We start from the raw sequence: 18,589 nt of genomic DNA, 5'->3' as shown, positions 1-18,589 counted from the left end.
TTGTGTAGTTGATGTATTATAACATTAATTGTCTATCATCTGGTCAGATAAGGCTTTATGCCATTGTTTAGCGTCAACCCCAGTATCAACGCCACCCCAAAGTGTGGCGAGCGGCGGCGGAACGCATCCTCCGACCTTTTCATACCCCCACTATACACATCGGCGTGGACTTGATTTCATATAGTGTGGCGAACGCAGCTGGAATACATGTAAAAAAATCCTCGTCCCCTCGCGGGGCTCGCCACACTATATAAAATCAACTCCATGCCGACGTGTATAGTGGGGGTATGAAAAGGTCGGAGGACGCGTTCCGCTGAGCTCGCCACGCTTCGGGGTGGCGTGGATAGTGCTGGTGTTTTAGGAACACTTTTAGTCTGCTTTTATCAGTTATCCATTCTCATTTTTTCCGATTTAATTGAATTGATTGTTTTTATTTTTTAAAAGCTTTCATGCTGCTCTTCAGCTTTATGGGTGGGGGGGGGGGGGGGTTTACAAGTGTTTTGTGTGCCAGTGACCACTACATGAAGTGTTGACGTTACTGTTATGATGTGTCATTATTCTGATGGGCTGGTAACTAGTTAACAATTTCATTTACTTGTGTAACCATTTCATTTCCGCAGGTTGGCGAAATTCAGAAAATGATTTTGTTTTAAAAATCACAGCAGCTATTTTACCCGATGCCTTTCGCAATATTAGATAAATATAATCATTTTGAGGAAAAAATATGTATTTCGTGTTTATTTACTAAGATGGGAGTTTTATTGAAGATTGGATGTTGCTACGGGCAACCAATCAGTTATTTCTATTATCTTCTAGAAGGTGCAAAATAAATAAATAAGTAGATTCTGATCATCTTCAATAGAACTCCTATCTTAGAATATAAACCCCTTTGAGGTCAGGAACTGACGCATACAGAAATTATCATCCATAGTCTCATCATTATCATCCCCATTTATAAATGCGGCACCAGAAGTCCGTTCTAAATGATAAAAATACAATGGCGCATTATCAGTATTGTTCTTGTGTTGTTACGTTAGTTCATGAGAAATATTCCTGGTTTATTTCTTATTGTGTTTTTTTTTTTTTTTTTTTATGCAGGCCTCGGAGACATTATTCCGCATGGGGGTGACCAGAGGTTATTTAAAGCCCATTAGACATGGAGAGGTAAGCATTATATAATTTATTAAAATTATTACCATATCAATAAAATTGTATTATTTAAGTCTGGTTTATATTTTAAGTCTTTGTTCAATCTGTCTCCAAATCATGTTACATGCATCTAAAAAACATATCCATAATATTGTACGACCGTATCTCACACAAAACACTGCTAAATCCCCTTATCCATGCACTCATTATATCCCGCATTGAATATTGCAATAGTCTCGTATCTGGTCTTCTGAAGAACAGACTCTCGCACTGCAATCTGTATCTCCAATGCGGCTGCGAGGCTGAACATCCAAGCAAGACGCTCATCGTCTGCTGATCCGCTCTGCCAGTCCCTCCATTGGTTGCTTGTATCTTACCGTATTCAATATAAAACACTTCTACTCGCATATAAAGCTATTACCCATACTGCACCAGCATATATCTCTGCACTTATCACAAAATATCTCCCATCTCGACCACTGCGCTCTGCACAAGATCTTTGTCTCTCTTCTGCACGGATCACTAGCTCCCATTCACTATTACAGATCTTTCATCTGGCTGCTTCCACCCTATGGAATGCCCTTCCATGCACAATAAGACTCTCCTCTAGCCTCCAAACTTTCAAGCGTTCCCCTGAAAACTCACCTCTACAGGCAAGCCTATCATATTTATATACCGCACACATAACCCTCTGAGGCACTTTATGTATTATATAGCTTCCCTTCTGGACTTGCAACTTGGTGGGACTGCTATGCTATTACTGATGCCTGTCCTTGTGTTTCCCTCCTATATCCCTATAGACTGTAAGCTTGCAGCAGGGCCCTCCTACCTCCAAGTCTGTCTGTCGTTACCCAGTTTGTTTTATCTCTGTCTACTATTGTAAAGTGCAACCGAATCTGCTGCGCTATATAAGACACTGTAACGGAATCTGCTCTGCGCTATATAAGACACTGTAACGGAATCTGCTGCGCTATATAAAACACTGTAATGGAATCTGCTGCGCTATATAAGACACTGTAACGGAATCTGCTGCGCTATATAAGACACTGTAACGGAATCTGCTGCGCTATATAAGACACTGTAACGGAATCTGCTGCGCTATATAAGACGCTGTAACGGAATCTGCTGCGCTATATAAGACGCTGTAACGGAATCTGCTGCGCTATATAAGACACTGTAACGGAATCTGCTGCGCTATATAAGAAACTGTAAATATATAAATAAATAAAATTCACAAATAATAATGTAAAGTTGCCCATAGGTGTGCACATGATCCGACACTGGTGCTGCTCTTTTACTTCCCCCTGCCGGGTCACGATTGTCCTCCCCGATCCGTGCTCTGAGACTAAAGGTCCCCATACATTAGGCCAGGAATGGGGAACCTTCCGCCCTCCAGCTGTTTTTGAACTACACACCCCAGCATGCCTTGAAACAGGTTTAGCATCACCAAATAGAAAAACTGTAGCAGGACATGCTGGGATGTGTAGTTCAACAACAGCTAGAGGGACGGAGGTTCCCCATTCCTACATTAGGCCGACTTCTCAGAAGGACAAATCGGACCTAATTTCCCCTGAGCTCCCCGGTAGCTGCCCGGGAGAGCTCACTACGATTTGGCAGTTGATGTGCCATTTTTTACATGGGATAAATTGCCTGCGATTTATCCCATGTAATTCCCGGGGAGCTGCGGGTCCAGGAGATCCGGACTGGGGGTGCTGCGTTGCACGGGGCGGGCAGTCCGCAGTGTCTGGGAAGCGATGAGCTGACACTGCGGACAGCGGCGGCAGAGCGTGATTTTTTTTATTTTGTAAATGGCCTGCCCCTGATTGGCTGAGAGAGCTCTGTCTCTCAGCCAATCAGCGGTGAGACAGCGAGACCGCTGATTGGCTGAGAGAGAACACTCTCAGCCAATCAGTGGCAGGCCTCTCTTTTAAAAAAAAAAAAAATCACGTTCTGCCGCTGCTGTCCGCAGTGTCCACTCAGCTAAAAAGCACCCGCAATGTGCAAGTGTGGGTCAGGTTTTCAAAAGTTTGGCTGGAGAATAACAACAGGCAAGTGCGTCCTTATAGCTAATGCTCACTATTAATGCATTAATCAGTCGAGGATTATTTGAGAACAGATACATTAAACAGGAGAAATTTATGAGGCGTGACGTTTAACCATGCGCTTGATACAGGTGTGTCCGTGGTACACCTAGCCTCCCTTCGCCTAGCCTTACATAGCCCTCTAGTCACACCAGTCCATGGCATTAATCTGCAGCACCGGGGGGTCTTTTTTTTCTTTTAGACTGTTCTGCATAAGAAAATGAACGTCACAGCGGTTTTCTGGAAAACATTGTATTGTAGCATTTCATATGCAGATACAGCTGCATTTAGAGCACACACTGAATATAGACATGTTGCATATCATTTTAATCAGTAGAAGCTGCTTGTACACCACTTGTATTGCATGGAGGATAAATGTATGTGGACACATCTGTACGCAAAATGTCAGTACAACAGTTGCCACGACAATTGTGCCAAGCACGGCACAAAATAGTAAGAATGCTACGGTCCCGGGTAGGGGTGGGGCTTGTGTACGCTTAACACCTGCTCATTGATTAATGCTCACAATAAGACACCCAATCAAAGCAGCTTATTTGCTGCTGGCTTTCCGCATATAGTAAAATCATCCCCGTCGATGCATTTGTTTCACAGCATCACTGTCTCTTTTTTTGTTTTTCTTTAAAGACGTTCCGCCTTTGATCCTACATTCAGTGTACATAATATTAATGGAAACCAATAAGCTGCTTCCCACTGGCGATGCGATCTTATCTCCCTGTTTACACATAGCGTAATCACTATTGTGGCTGAGGTTCTGACATTGGAGTACATAAAGCCAGTGCCAAGAATCAATTATCTCAGCCAGGTTGGCAAGAGCTCCAGTACGGTTTCCTCTTTAACCACAAAGAGAGGATTATGCGGAGCATCATGAAGACTGGATTGTTTGATGGTCGCTGTAGGATTCACATGAAAGAGACAGTGTTTAGTGTTACAAGTACAGTGCCACTTGAGCTGCGCTTTCTGTTGGAGACCTAATTATTGTATCAGACATTGAAATGATAGTCTTTAATAACGGCATCTGACATTTCAGGAATTTTAAAGACTCGGGGGGGGGGATTTACCGCTCCTGTAACCCTTCCTGAGCAGAATACGCATTTTAAATCTAGTAAAAGGTTTATATGGACAGAAAATTCTCTTTTGCTCCATGGGCGAATTAGAGGGCGTCTGTTACTTAGGGGCTGTTGCAGGCTAGGTAGCAATATGGAAAATCGTTAAAAGAAAAATAAGTGCACACAAGAATAGTGTACTTCAGCAGAGCTGTATACATCTGGAGATGCGTATACCTAAGTCGGGCCGAGTCACTGTCATCAACATATACTCAACCTACCCTGTAGCTGTTGCCTCCACACAATTATTCTGTATAAGGAGTTTTCAGGCTACATCCACAAGACTTTCCTCTAGTCTCCGAACCTTCAAGTGTTCAGCAGAGTTGTGTACATCTGTAGATGCATACACCTAAGTCGTGCCAAGTCCTGATCTACATCAGGTACTCAACCTACCCTGTAGCTGTTGCCTCCACACAATTGTTCTGTATAAGGAGTTTTCAGGCTATACCCACAAGACTTTCCTCTAGTCTCCGAACCTTCAAGTGCTCAGCAGAGTTGTATACATCTGGAGATGCATACACCTAAGTCGTGCCAAGTCATAATCCATATCAGGTTACTCAACCTACCCTGTAGCTGTTGCCTCCACACAATTATTCTGTATAAGGAGTTTTCAGGCTATATCCACCAGACTTTCCTCTAGTCTCCGAACCTTCAAGTGTTCGTCAGAGTTGTCCACATCTGGAGATGCATACACCTAAGTCGTGCCAAGTCATAATCCACATCAGGTAACTCAACCTACCCTGTAGCTGTTGCCTCCACACAATTATTCTGTATAAGGAGTTTTCAGGCTACATCCACAAGACTTTCCTCTAGTCTGCGAACCTTCAAGTGTTCCGCAGAGTTTTGTACATCTGGAGATGCATACACCTAAGTCGTGCCAAGTCATAATCCACATCAGGTAACTCAACCTACCCTGTAGCTGTTGCCTCCACACAATTTTTCTGTATAAGGAGTTTTCAGGCTATACGCACAAGACTTTCCTCTAGTCTAGTCAGCTTATCAAATTCCAGAATCACCCATGTAACTACCGTATGATTTCCTGCATCCCATCTATACAGTCCAAACATAACGTGACATATTTTCTACACTCAGAAACCCATTGACCCTACACTAAAGGTGCATACACACTGCACCATCGTCCAGTGTGTACGAGCAATATATCTGTGAACAGCATCGTTCACAGATTTATCTCGTCGGCTATGCAACACAGCTGATTCCCGATATATCTAGAGATATATCAGCTCATCGTGCTGTGTGTACGGGCGATCCGCCGATCGCCCGTACAGCCACAACAGGAGCCGACAATGATTGACGGCTCATTGGGCAGGAGCATGCAAATGAACCTGCCCACTTGTGATGTCCGTTCCGACGGATCGGGCAGTGTGAATAGAGAACACGCTGCCCAATCCGACTGTAGATATTTCTGCAGATAAGTTGAGCCGCAGATAGATCTATTAGTGTGTACCCAGCATAACGTTCCTGTTTGACTGGATAACATAGCCCACTACAATCCTATGCAGTATGGCAGGTCCAATATTAAATATACAGACTGGGCAGACATCTGTACATTTTATTATACGTGTATTACAGACCCTACGGACGGAATTGCTGCCTTTCACCCTCTTGGAACCTGATGTTGTCTATGTTTAGTTTGGCCCCACGACTTCCAGTGTATATGTGTTTTCGGTGAGAATAACCAGAAAGATCCGTAAAGCATGGAGGCCTAAGACCACAATGTTATTTGTGGAAGGGGAACCTCTCTAGTGAAAGGTTACTTGGCCTTGGCCTGCTCTAGAAAAACACACATTAAATCCCTCCAGGATGCCGTCTTGTTATGAGTAATCAGCATAGGCTTACAGGTCACAGGTACTTGCGTGCGGATAGCTGTTATTTCTCCGTCTGAAATTATTTTACCGTTTTGTCGTATGAGCTCGTTCCCAAAGTAACTTTAATATCACACAGTTTTCAAGAATGTAGAACTGGTGCTAGCGGTTTTTAAATGGTTCTCGGAAAAAATACTTTGCAAAGCTCTCTCTCAATGAGTGATGTCACGCAGTGATGTCACGCAGAATGTGCTGTAGTCTTCGTCATTCCAGGCTTTCGAGGAGAACAGGATAATTGGCTATGGACTCTCCACACAATAATTGAGCGCTGATCTACAGTAGTTAATTTATTTCAATCTGCTGCTGTTACTATAAGGCAGGGGTGGGGAACCTTCTGAGGTCCGAGGGCAATTTTCAATGAGGCATAATGACTTAAAAAAAAAACACTTACAAATCATCCCGCGGCAGCCGTCCCACGCTCCGGCAGGTTACGAGTCTGTGTGGTCCGGCGGCTGTGCAGGGAGTCTCATACAGGCGAATTTTGCCTGTATTTGACTCGCTGTACAGCCATCGGGAGTGTGGGCGGGCCGCACACACCGGCTCCGTGGGCCGTATACAGCCCATGGGCCGGAGGTTCCCCACCGCTGCTATAAGGGATACAGGCCCTTTAAATCCAAAGAAGAAAGTTAACAAATGAAATGGCACTGTTTGGAATAATAATTGTTTTACTTAATTCACAAGATGAAAATACTGTATACACACACAGTAAAATCATAAAAAACGCATAGTATTGGCCAATATCAATGACAAAATAATCACTAAAAATGTATCATAATAACAACCAAATTAATAGACTGTCGTTGTAGGTGTATCCATATGTAAGCATGTCACTGCATTTAGTTGTTAGTGAATATACCGTCTGTATTAGTACTTGAGTGCGCCACAGTGTTAGGTTATTTTAAACCAGCTGTTAAGGTCCCCATACACGCTGCGTTATGGGCGTACGTTTTGTACTTAAATAGTACGCATCGCATCGCATGCCTTGTGCATGCATTGTGCATGCGATGCGATGAAAAGCTAGTACAAAAAGTATGTGCAGCACATACTTTTTGTACTGTACAATGAGATGCGCGGGAGCGCGCATCTCAAAGTACAAAACGGACCGCCGGCGAACGGAGCGTGTATGGGGACCTTTAGAGTTAGAAGCATTCAGGTAGAAAGCGCTTATTATCACTTGTGTGCGCACTCTTGACAGAACAGTGAATCAGACCTCCAAACAGTCCCCCAATAAACGTGTTAGGAAGCGGTTCTATACTTATGGTTTAGCAGTTAGTCCTAGGGTCTGGTCAGTGTCGCCAGCTGCTGGTGCTTCCCGAGCGCAGTCTTCTTACCGGTCCCAGCGATCAACGAGGCCAATACCTCACTCTAGTCTCCGTCCTTGACGCGTTTCTCCGACTTTTAGTTACCCTCAGCGGCTTCCTCAGAAGGTAGCCTTACTGAAGGTAGCCTTTTGAGGAACCAGCGCTGGTTTAAAATAAGCTAACGTTGTTACGGATTCAAGTACTAATATAGACGGTATATTTACCAACAACTAAATGCAGGGACATGCTTACCTCTAGATACACCTACAACGGCACGCTATTAAATTGGTTGTTATTATGATACATTTTGTGTGATTAGTTTGTAATTGATATTGTCCAATACTATGTATTATTTATTGGTTATACGCACAGTAAACCCATAAATAATACACAGTATTGGCCAATATCAGGACACGTGTCCCTGAAGACTGGTTATGCCTGTAATGGCGTAGGACCTTTAATATAGGACTGTGTCAACTTTTTGTGTTGGTTTGACTTTTAGTCCGTGTCAACCTTTTCCGCATCCACATTTTGTCAATATCAACCTTTTTCTATGTCAGCATTTTTGCCTTTTTGTGTTGACCTTCTGACTGTTGTCCTAGGCACGTGTAGACTGGTTACCCATACAGGTTAGCAGATTATTATACACATTATTATAATCCTAATGGCAGAACATCTGTAACCGGGATTTGACTAGACAATGCCTCTTTGGAACGATGGCCCACATAGTAATGGTCTACAATGTCGTCATTTCACAGCTGAGATTCGTTATAAGGTCATTGTGTCGGAGCATAATTAGTGGACATATCACTGCGTCATCAAAGTGGCATTGCCCTCTGCTTATTAAGCTGCAGCGCCCGGTGCCACCCAGAGTCACAATGATTGAGTTGCCGTCTTTTTATATAAATATGATTTCAGTTCTCACGGCTGCTGGTACTGATACCATAACGGAGTCACTGTATTGTAGGTTAGATATGACTGCGTAGGTGGCGTTGGGCGTTGTCTGATAGTAACCAATACCCCATCTAGAAACATAAATTAGCATCTGTCCGCAGCAGTGAGTAATATGTTGGATCATGGTCCGCAATTCTTTATTTTGTTTTCATTGCTAGGAAACCTTTGCTATGGCAGGTTTACTTGTCAACAAGACTATTTACTGCGTCTTTGGCGTTTTAGAAAGTCGAAGTATTTACCTCACTTCTTGTATTTATCAGCTTCTTTGGCATATGCGATAGAACATTCCCCTATTCCCTGTCTGCACCTTTCTCAGACATTCGCTTATTTATATAGCTACGTAGTTACTGGGAATAGATTCCTTTCCCACGTATAGGCAGATGCTGGGGGGACAGCTAGGTCCAGATTATAATTCCCAATGTCCTCATTAGACGCTTTCCCAGCCATACTGTTTGTCTCTACCAAGACCTCGTTCAGGATCAGCCTAGATAGGAGCAAACTTTTATAAATGATCCTGGATGCTCTCTCGTTACCGCTCCATAGGATGGAAAAACGAGAATCCATGGTTCGTTCCATGAGAGTTCTTATGCCACAGATCTGGCTCCTGTGTCAGGCTGAACGCCTGCAACTGTTGGGCTGAATGCAAAAAATAAATTGTATATAATCTTACATTTTACAAGTGTACGGACAAGTAATGCCAGCGCACTATAACCTGTGCCTCTCCTGGCTTGGTATCGCCGCACACGGGGGCTGTGCCGTGATGAGAGGTTATAGGAGACACATTGGCTGGACTGAGATCTTACATAGTTTGGTGTTGAGGAAACCTAATGACCCGTGTTATTGCGTGCATGGTGTTATTTTCGTAAGGTTACATATTTCTCTTGATTTTATCAATTTACTGAGATGTAGCCACAATGTAACATGAGTTTATGGGCATAAATTGTAGTAGTAAGCAAAGGCAGACCTCAAAGCTCTTCTGTTCCGAAATCCTGCCATGCCACTCTCCCCAGTCCTGCCATGCCACTCTTTTTTTAAGGTGAGCCTGTGTCATACATATGGATGACCGCCGGACAGGATGCCGGCATTTAGAATACCGATTTTGGTATTATGTTGTAGGGATTCCTGAGAGGGACAGGCAAGTATACTTACCTTTTCCCTGTTCCCTTAACTTTAACCCTCCATCCTGCAGCCTAACCCTCACCGCTAGTGCCTAACCATCCTACCCAGCCGCCTAACCCTAACTTTCCTTCTAAGTGCCTAATCCTAACCTCCTCCCATAGAGGCTATGGTGGACATTCCTCCTCCCATAGAGACTGTTGTGGACATTTCTCTTCCCATAGAGGCTATGGTGGACATGTCCTCCTCCCATAGAGGCTATGCTCTTGTCATCTCCCGCCTTGACTACTGCAACATCCTTCTCTCTGGGCTACCTCTCACCCGCCTCGCACCTCTCCAATCCATTCTTAACGCTGCTGCTAGGCTCATCTTCCTCTCCCGCCGCTCTACCTCCGCCTCCCCCCTCTGTCTATCTCTTCACTGGCTCCCCATTCCTTTCCGAGTTCTCTTTAAACTCCGCACCACCACCTACAAGGCTCTCTCCTCCTCCACCGCTCCTTACCTCTCTTCACTGATCTCTATCCACACTCCCTCCCGTCCTCTTCGCTCCATCGCTGACCGCCGACTGACCTCTCACCTAATCACCTCCTCCCACTCCCGTGTCCAAGACTTCTCTCGCGCTGCCCCCCTGCACTGGAACAACCTCCCGCCACCCATCAGGCTTTCTGATTCCCTTACCTCCTTCAAGCGCTCCCTCAAAACCCACTTTTTTCGACTAGCCTATCCCTCCTCCTAACCTCTTTTGATCCTCCTATCCTGCCTCCGTTCCCCTCCGTTCCTACTTATCCTATTGTTTTTCGTTCGTCCACCCACCTATTTTTAGTATGTTAACTCTTATGAGTAGGGTCCACCTTCCTCACGTACTCACCCTACCTCTTTACCTCACCTGTGCTCCTGTCCTGTTCTTCCCTTCCTCTACTTCATCTTCAGTCTCCTCGACAATTTTGACACCTACTTCTGAACTAATGCTGATTTTAGTTCTACCAGCTATACCCCTATTTATACTGTATTTTTCAACACACCCTGTACATTACCTTGTAATTAGTTTTTTGTTTGCTACTGTATGTACGGCGCCTTTTCCACCTCCCATAGAGGCTATGGTGGACATTCCTCCTCCCATAGAGGCTATGGTGGACATTTTCTCCTCCCATAGAGGCTATGGTGGACATTTTCACCTCCCATAGAGGCTATGGTGGACATTTCCACCTCCCATAGAGGCTATTGTGGACATTCCTCCTCCCATAGAGACTGTTGTGGACATTTCTCTTCCCATAGAGGCTATGGTGGACATGTCCTCCTCCCATAGAGGCTATGGTGGACATGTCCTCCTCCCATAGAGGCTATGGTGGACATGTCCTCCTCCCATAGAGGCTATGGTGGACATGTCCTCCTCCCATAGAGGCTATGGTGGACATGTCCTCCTCCCATAGAGGCTATGGTGGACATGTCCTCCTCCCATTGAGGCAATGGTGGACATGTCCTCCTCCCATTGAGGCTATGGTGGACATGTCCTCCTCCCATAGAGGCTATGGTGGACATGTCCTCCTCCCATAGAGGCTATGGTGGACATGTCCTCCTCCCATAGAGGCTATGGTGGACATTTCCACCTTCCATATAGGCTATGGTGGGCATTTCCTCCTCCCATAGATGCTATGGTGGACATTTCCACCTCCCATAGAGGCTATGGTGGACATTTCCACCTCCCATAGAGGCTATGGTGGACATTCCTCCTCCCATAGAGGCTATGGTGGGCATTCCCCCTCCCATAGAGGCTATGGTGGACATTTCCTCCTCCCATAGAGGCTATGGTGGACATTTCCTCCTCCCAAAGAGGCTATGGTGGGCATTTCCTCCTTCCATAGAGGCTGTTGTGGACATTAATAATTCTCTACACACTACAGTAGATCTTCCTTAATTAGTAAATATAAAACCAGCACATCCATATGACCTGAAGTATGCTCAGGCAATAAAATCCATTCCTTACTTCCTGTTACGACCCAAGCAGAAGCAATCCGTCACATCAACCGGTTTACGCTTGTCCTATTGATTTGCTTTTTAAACAACAGGGAAACCACAATATTGCGGATCGTCCTGGGAAAACTGTGTCATAGGTCTCCCATATGCCTCACACAAAACCCCAGTAGTAACATAACATCTTGGGGGTGGTTTACAGGCCCCCTGGGGTAGCGACCACGCGGAAGGAAACCAGAATTAAGCTTGAGTAAATAGACAGATTTTCAGGTCTGTAAAAGAGAGTTTAGCTCACAAACTAATACCACAGCACTTTACTTTCACAGGAAAACCCAGATTAATACCTGCTGCTCAGCGTTTCGTGTAAAACAATGCAGGCACTGAATTCCAATTCCAAACGTGCTCCTTTATGTGCGGGAGCTGTGAAACTATTTCAGAAATGCTTATTAGCTCACGTAATGAGTATAAAGTCATTCCGAGGCGCGGACCTTGAAATTAGGCCCACAAAACCTTACCGAGGCCAGTGATATAGCCTGAGAGATCCGTGCAAGAGAGAGGTTTCTGCTGGGGCTATTATTTTAGGACGCCCAGAATTAATATTAATGGCCACGCTTATTTATTACGGTCCTGTGCCTGTGCTTTAATCAAGGAAGTACGTTTAGTCCGCTCGCATGGGACTGCGTTACCAAAAAAAAAGTGTCAAATATTTTGCGTATTCTCACTGTCTCTGATTCAGATGTGTTTGGTTTGAGCATTAGAATCATGGAAGCAGCAGCTATGCACTAATATGTCAGTGCAGCAGGAGGAGTCTGATATAAGTGGACGCCTCCTTTGTGATCCAAGCTGTGGCACCATTGGTCAACTACGGGTCTCCTGCAGCCAGCGCAGATAGTAGTTGCCTACCTCAGAAGGGTCCTCTGGAGAGGAAATGCTGCATCCCAATTCGATGGGCGATGCCAGTGCCGGCCTGTCACGAGACCCAGCCCCCAAAGTGCCCTGTTTCTTTGGTCTGCGTCTTTTGGGAAGGGCTTAATATGTGTCCTTTAGTCCCGCTCCCTCTATATGCTTTGAGATCCCCCTGTTAATCACCCTATCCTGCCTGCTTCACTATGAAGTGGGTGGTATGTGAGAGGTACAGCTACTCCTCCATGGGTGCAAGGGACAGCCCAAAAACAATCTGCGTTCAAGTCTCCTGACACTTGCGAGAGAGTAAACAAGTGTGCCGCAGATCTTCTGACGGAGATCCTGGGCCCCAAAACTGAGGAGAGAACAAGTCCACAGGGAATAGCCATGACTGGGAAATCAAATCATTACCTCATTGCTTTGAGTCAGCAATGTTAACCACTATGCCAAGCATGCTGCCATGTATATTGGGCCTTATTCTGGTCAGTGCGCTTGCATGCGACCTAGATGTTTTGCATCACCCAGCGTTTTCATGGGTGTTCCCATGGAAATCGCCCGGTGACGTGAGAGCCAGGGCCCGGTAGCTGACATCACCGGACGTCAGCTGCCCGCCCACTTATTTCAGAATGCCCATGCACAAATAACGTTACCTCAGACCAACCTTAGATGTGCGTGTGCCTTCCCTATTTTTATTTTAATTACAAAACTTATTTTTTTATAGTTTAGCACTGTTTCAGCACTTACAGATTTGCTTATTTTACCTTCGATGTATGTTCTTATTTAAGTTGTACCCCTGCCACCATGAAAGCATTTTCTATCACTTCAGTGTATCACATGGGTTGCCGCCCAATTACCTATTTCACCCATTACATTCCACCATTTATATATATATATATATATATCTGCTCCTGGCTTAGTGTGGGAAAGTGTCCCCACCAAATGCATGAAGTTATTCTTGGCACAAGCCGTACCCTGTGCCCTCTTTCCAAAAGTTATATGCAGTATTGGCCATTGTCCTTATATGCTCTCAGCCTTTAATTCATAGGGGACATTTCATTTCCGCCTTTTCACATGCAGGGTTTTTTTTTTGGCTTCAAGTTATTTTGTTTGTCAGATTTTTGTCCCCATTTTTCTCACCTTTGTTACTTGCCCAGGGAACTTGTTGGGTGGGACCTATTCAAGTATTTTTATGCAGTATTTTCGATTGTGAGAAATTAGTTTCTTGTGACCTTAAAAACGGCTTGCAGTATTAGCGGCAGTAAGATTTAAGGGGAAAAAGTGCTTACAATATTCTCAAATCTTACTGTGAGCCAGAAGTATAATGATTTTTTTATTATTATTATTTTTTTTAAATTCCTCTCTAGCTCCTTGGCCTTAATGCCGGAGGGTGTGAGAAGCCCGAGGTGCGGGAGTTTGTACAGAAATGGCCGTATTTCTAAAGCCGCAATCATTCACAAGGCAAAACCTTATAAATGATTTCCCACTTTTTAAATATGGCCCTACTCGGACAAACTGTCACACCTCCGGCTTCTCGAACCCTATTACATTGACCATCTTGTGTGGCAACTAAGTTGTTAAAGATGCCGCAGAATATTGCTTAGTTAAATATTTATTTCAGCGGCTGTTATCGACTGGTGTTTTTGCATCAAAAAACACACGGATATGCCCTATATGACGTTGGGGCAGATGTATTAAGCCTTAACAAGAGATAAATGCAAGGGTGATAAAGGGCCAGATGTATCAAGCTTTAAAAAGTGATCAAGTGGAGAGTGATAAACAGCCAACCAATCAGCTCGTACCTGCCATGTTACAGGCTGGGTTTGAAAAATGGCCGGTGGGAGCTGACTGGCTGGTTGTTTATCAATTTCCGCTTTTTGAAGCTTGATACATCCGGCCCAAAGAGAGCTAAACATCCAGCCAATCACCTGCTAACTGCCATGTTACAGCCTCAGTAAGGAGCTGATTGGCTGGGCGTTTATCTCTCTTTATCACCCTTGCATTTATCTCTTGTTAAGGCTTAATACATCTGCCCCATTGTGACTTATTGTCTGCTATACAGTATGGTCTACAGGTGTGTAGAATACACTTACTGTATTCTTCAAATCACTCCAAATAACTCACTTTAGCGCTCCACAGACTTTGCCTCTTAGCAGCACATAAAACATTTGTACTATGGGCCTGATTCGGAGGGTGCGTATTTTGGTGGACCCCCACCTGATATCTTATGCAAAGACCGCTGCAAAGTGTTCTCATGTTGTACAGCATCCAAATGTGCAAGGCCAGGAATGGCCACTATCCGCATCTGTAGATGCTGTAATAACACTTGGTACTTTTTTCGCCATCGAAACTAGCACCAGCCAAAAGAGTCCTCCTAAATATAGCATACAAAGTGAGCGATTAATGGTCTCTGTATGCAGACACTTCAGCGATGCTCCCAACTGCGTCTTTGTGTATACTGTGTGTAATGCATGCAGTAGCAAAATATCGATCAAGGCTATGAATATCGGCATTGCCGGCGTTCCTGAGTCAGGTTCTATATGGGGATGAGGGTGCAGAATTGAGGGGAGAGTGCACAGCGGGACCCTATTTTGCATATGATGGGTCTTCTTGATAATGGACATGGTGGAAGCAGAAGAAACCTACGATCTGCAAATCCACAGTGGCCACTCCTGTCTTTTAAATATTTAGGGGTTGAGCTCCTAAAATCGATAACTGTGTAGCCCTATTTACCGTATGTCTCAAATTTATTATGGGACTTGTATTAATTACACATGTCCCGTTTATGCCCTTTTCAAGGGTCATTTCTTTTGTATCTGACTCTTTTATCCTTTCTCTGCCTCTCTGGCCTCTCTAGAAACTCCTCCCTCCCCTTCTCTGCCTCTCTGGCCTCTCTAGAAACTCCTCCCTCCCCTTCTCCGCCTCTCTGGCTTCTCTAGAAACTCCTCCCTCCCCTTCTCTGCCTCTCTGGCCTCTCTAGAAACTCCTCCCTCCGCTTCTCCGCCTCTCTGGCCTCTCTAGAAACTCCTCCCTCCCCTTCTCCACCTCTCTGGCCTCTCTAGAAACTCCTCCCTCCCCTTCTCCCTCCTCCTTTTAACTAAAAATCCAGTCACTAAATTATTGTCACTAGTTAAAAACCTGTCAAAATGTCAGCTTCTGCAATGTACTATCACTTTGAGCTGTGACAGATTTTACTTTCTCTGTATTATTTTATTTCACTTTATTATATTTATTTATTTCACTTTGAGCTGTGACAGGTTTTAGCCCACAAACTCTCCCCCCGTCCCTTTGAAAATTGCTCTCAGTAATTGGCTTCCTTCGAGTGGCCTCTGGTGGTTAGTGGCAGTACTTCGCCTCATAGAGGTGAGGAGTAGTTAGCCATCCTCTGGTTGCAGTGGCAAAGATGGTTTTAAAGCAGAGGGATGAGATGGCCCCCTCTTACAGAAGTAACGCTGCATCTCTGGTTTCTGTCACTTTTCGCCTGTGCGCGACGCTGCGATAACCAGAACGACCACACGTGGATAATTACTGAAATTGCTGAACAAGCATCTGCAGAGCAGGAACCCGTGCCCTTATTCAGATTGCTTAGTTCATACGCGAATTCGGGCAGCGTACCGATGTTGTGTGTATATGCATGCGTATACCCATTTCTGAGCATGTCTGTATGCAGGGAGCGTGAGAACTCGGCGAGAAAACCGGTCGCCGAGTGCTCGCTCCTGGCCTTCCCCTCCAGAGGGGAGTTGCGGCCTGGGATTCAGTATTAAATCCCGGCGTTCAGAATACCGACGCTGGAATCCCGATCACCAAAATCCCGACAAGGGGGGGACGTGGATTGCCCCCCCTTGCGGGACCATCGAATGATGGGGGTGGTTCCCATAGGCATTCGAATAGATGTTCACATAAAACATTCGGCGGAGGCACGGGCGATCCATTTGCTAGGCGGGGCTTGGTATTTTCGATTCGCCCCAAGCACGCGTCGGAGCAAAGCGATCTGATTAATGGCCCCTGTGTGTTCCCTTAATTCATAAATTGCATTAAGAGCCAAGCACCAACATGGACCTATGGAAACGACTCTTAGAAAATCAATAAGCGTTTTACAATAATATCATTTTAATTAATTTCCCCTTTTAAATCCAAATGCTTTTTTTGAAGCAGGTTTTCCGTTTTCTTAAACGTCCCCCTTTAAACCGAGTGATATAGAAGCACCTGCGCCTACCGTGACCAGCCGTGCCCTGCACAGAACACAATCTGTTCCCTCTTACATTGTGCTGTCTGTTTGTTTCTATTGGAATTACAGCTCTGTTTCTTTATTCCCAGTTTCAGTTTATCTGTGCTAAAATATTTTCCAAATATTGTCTTGGAAGTGTTCACCGCCACTCCCGTCTCGAATTCCCTGGCCCCGCTCCCAGGACATACACTAAAACAAGAATATAAGTTTCTGCGTTCCTCATAAAAAACTAAATCTAATGTTGGCTTCCTATCCTCCGATATGTTCCAGAGGCATTTACAGTAATTGCATTTCGCCGATATTGCGCAGTCCACCTGCAGATGTGTTGGAATATTGTTCCGTCCTTCTCTGTTACAGCAAAATATCATTATTATATCTGTTGGTATCAGAGTCTTTGGACCGGCTTCCTTTCCCTGCTTAGAAGACTGAGATAACTTCACAACAAATTTAATAAAAACATCATTCGGAGCCTAGAGAGCAGGTCAACGCTGTCTCGCTGAACGCACGCCCCCGCCACCCAAATCCCCTTGAGTGCGGATTTGTAAGCTTACACATCCGCACGCAAGTGCCCGCACAGAGGAATGATCATTCAACGGTTGTCCACCATCAAATGACTTTTCCTCCTTTCGCAGCTGAAAGGTAGCCCAGGACTTACTTTACGGCTGAACGCTGTTGTACAAATTGGTGGTGGCCGCTGACTTCACCCGCTCCAAGCAGGCAGTGGAAAGGACTTGCAGACCCTTTCCCACTAGTCATCCAACCCAGCATAAACTCGGGCGGGTGACGTCATTGGGAGGCGGGGCCGGCTGCTTCTGCATTGCAACGAATGGGACCCGGGATGCATTGACCCAGGGTACCCGTTTCCATTGTCCCTGGACCCTGGAGCATTCCTGGTCCAACCCAGGTAACTACCCGGGTTGGAGTCCCGTGTTATTCGACCCGTGCTTTCTCATTTGGAGCGTTTTCACTAGCAAAAAACCCAGGTCGATGCGCATTGGTTATTTTTACTAGTGGAAATGTTAAATTGTGTCTTAGATTGGCGCAGTCCACACTAGAAGGATGTATTTAAATATAAAAATGCAATTTATTGATAAAATGGATACACACAACACAACGGGTGAAAAAAACGAAATTACAAGCACATGATTAAGCACATGTTACATCCCTTCATACTCTTAATTCATCAGATCATGGACAATTCATATGATTAAATTTTCCTCTCACCAATTCCTGGTGCTGCGGTGGGCTTAGCCTTTTGAAGGCAAAAGGTCCTGCGGCCACACCGCAGGTAGCTTAGTTCCTTCAAATTAAAGTGCAACGTGCTTCAGTCCAGAGGATGTCCAAAAAGATCGACCGGGATAAAGTGTCAAGTGCCAAAGTGCTATTGTTCCAAAAAGTGCCAAGTGTTAGCAGCAGTAATGAGCAGCCACGACAGCCGCTGCAGCAACGCGTTTCGGGGATGACGCTGTCCCCTTTTTCAAGCTGAGTAATGTACAAGCTGCTAAATGGCCATTTAAATACCATACCATATTCTGCATCCACCAATGACTTACACGCTGTTTTCGCGCCATGCATCCCGCAGTGAACAGCATTTCCTGTTTGCGTTCCAGCAAGACAGGAAGACGGTATCGCCGCTGGATATTCATTAGCCGGAAGTGACATAGACGTCCAGCGTCACATCCCGGCTATGCGTTCCAAAGACCCGGAAGTATGCATTCCATCATACATGGGACGTAGTTCTTAATAACTTGCGTGTCAGCAGTACTTCCTGTTTGCGTTCCACTTCGGGAGGTGTTTATTCGGCCTTCATTCTATGCTTTCTTTAGTGTGTTCACATCATATCCGAACACCATGGTGAAAGGATTTCTGGGGGGTGACTCTC

At 45.0% G+C, this 18,589-nt stretch overlaps 1 protein-coding gene across 1 annotated transcript in view; it reads left to right on the top strand.

The window, feature by feature from the left end:
* The window catches only part of TMEM135 (transmembrane protein 135), a 250,577-nt gene that overhangs the window by 129,280 nt on the left and 102,708 nt on the right, over window positions 1-18,589 (top strand). Inside the window, exon 5 of the mRNA XM_083170175.1 lies at window positions 1,099-1,164. Within this exon, the coding sequence (XP_083026301.1) occupies window positions 1,099-1,164 (66 nt within the window). The remainder of the gene's footprint in view (window positions 1-1,098; window positions 1,165-18,589) is intronic.

The sequence above is a fragment of the Crinia signifera genome, chromosome 2 (genome assembly GCF_055691185.1).
Source record: "Crinia signifera chromosome 2, ASM5569118v1, whole genome shotgun sequence".
In the NCBI taxonomy this organism is placed as follows: Eukaryota; Metazoa; Chordata; class Amphibia; order Anura; family Myobatrachidae; genus Crinia; species Crinia signifera.
Note: the sequence above shows the minus strand (reverse complement) of the source record. Positions and strands in the feature narration are given on the sequence as shown.